We start from the raw sequence: 1395 nt of genomic DNA, 5'->3' as shown, positions 1-1395 counted from the left end.
AGGCCCCTGTGCCCCGTGGGAGGGAGCCGCGCTGCCCCCCGCGGGGACCCTGCCCCTGCCCCTGCCCGTAATCCTGGCCCTGCCCCCTCTCTAACCCTGCTCCTACCTCAGTCCTGCCCCTGCCCCATACCTAACTTTGACCCTACCCCTGCCCCATATCCTGTCCCTACTCTAGCCCTGCCCCTAATTCTGCTCCTGCCCCATCCCTAACCCTACCCCTGACCCTACCCCTAACCCTGCCCCTATCCCTACCCCTACCCCTGACCCTACCCCTAACCAACCAACCCTAACTTGGGGTCCCCAGTTGTCTTTCCTGCTTAGCACAAGGCGGGCTGGACCCCATGATCTTGCGAGGTCCCTTCCAGCCCCCTACTATCGATGACCCCTATAGACAACATCCACTGTCTATAGGGTTTCCCTGCCCCCATAGGGACCCTGCTGCCTATACAGTGCCCCGGCTTCCCCTGTAGGGACCTTATTGCGTATAGGGTGTTCATGCTCCCTTATAGGGTGCCCCTGTGCCCCCATAGGAACTTCACTGCCTATAGGGTGCCCCTGCCTCCCATGGGGACCCTAACCTAACCCAACCCTAATCAACCAACCCTAACCCTATAGACAACACCCAGTGCCTATAGGGTGCCTCTGCCCCCCTTGGGGACTTTAACCCTAAAGACAGCATCCCCTGTCTGTAGGGTGCCAGCTGCTCCCCCATAGGGACGTCACTCCTTATAATGTGCCTCTTCTTCTATAGGGACCTTTCTGCTTATAGGATGCTCCTGCTTCTCCTGGAGGGACCTTGCTGTCTATAGGGTGCTCCTGCCCTCCCATAGGACCCTGCTGCCTGTGGTTGCCCCTGCCTCCCAGTGCAGTCAGGGTTGGACTGGGCTGCCCATAGCGGAGCCTGGTAATATGGGGGGGTCAATCAGCTGCAAGAGCCCAGCTGGGGATGGGTCCAGTGGTAGGGCTGGGACACCCAGGCAGGGCTGGGACGTGGTGCCTACCAGGACAGCAGGATTGTGCACGTGTGTGCATGCAAAAACCACGTCAGAGGTCCTGTGCTGTGATGGAGCAAAGTGGGATTCCCCCCCCAGCCCCTTCAGTGGGGGCCTGTGAGCTCTGTGTGCTCCCCCCGACGACATCCAGCACGCGTTCGTGTGACCGCCCCAGATCCACGCTGGGGCAGAGGTGCCGTGGAAGCCCAGTTAACCTGCCTGCTCCCCCCTTCCCAGGCGTCTACGTGTGCTCCAAGTGTGGCTACGAGCTCTTCTCCAGCCAGGCCAAGTACGAGCACTCGTCGCCGTGGCCGGCGTTCACCCAGACGGTCCACGCCGACAGTGTGTCCAAGTACGAGGAGCGCCCGGGCGCCCTGAAGGTGGGCATGAAGGCTCGCCGGGC

General features: G+C 61.6%; 1 protein-coding gene across 1 annotated transcript in view; it reads left to right on the top strand.

The window, feature by feature from the left end:
- Positions 1-1395, top strand: part of MSRB1 (methionine sulfoxide reductase B1) — an 11028-nt gene that overhangs the window by 3304 nt on the left and 6329 nt on the right. Inside the window, exon 2 of the mRNA XM_019512581.1 lies at positions 1230-1372. Coding sequence (XP_019368126.1) covers positions 1230-1372 — 143 coding nt within the window. The remainder of the gene's footprint in view (positions 1-1229; positions 1373-1395) is intronic.

Source organism: Gavialis gangeticus, unplaced genomic scaffold (assembly GCF_001723915.1).
Source record: "Gavialis gangeticus isolate Ggan-Ray unplaced genomic scaffold, GavGan_comp1, whole genome shotgun sequence".
Taxonomy (NCBI): domain Eukaryota; kingdom Metazoa; phylum Chordata; order Crocodylia; family Gavialidae; genus Gavialis; species Gavialis gangeticus.
The sequence above is the reverse complement of the archived record's forward strand: the minus strand, read 5'-3'. Positions and strand labels throughout refer to the sequence as shown.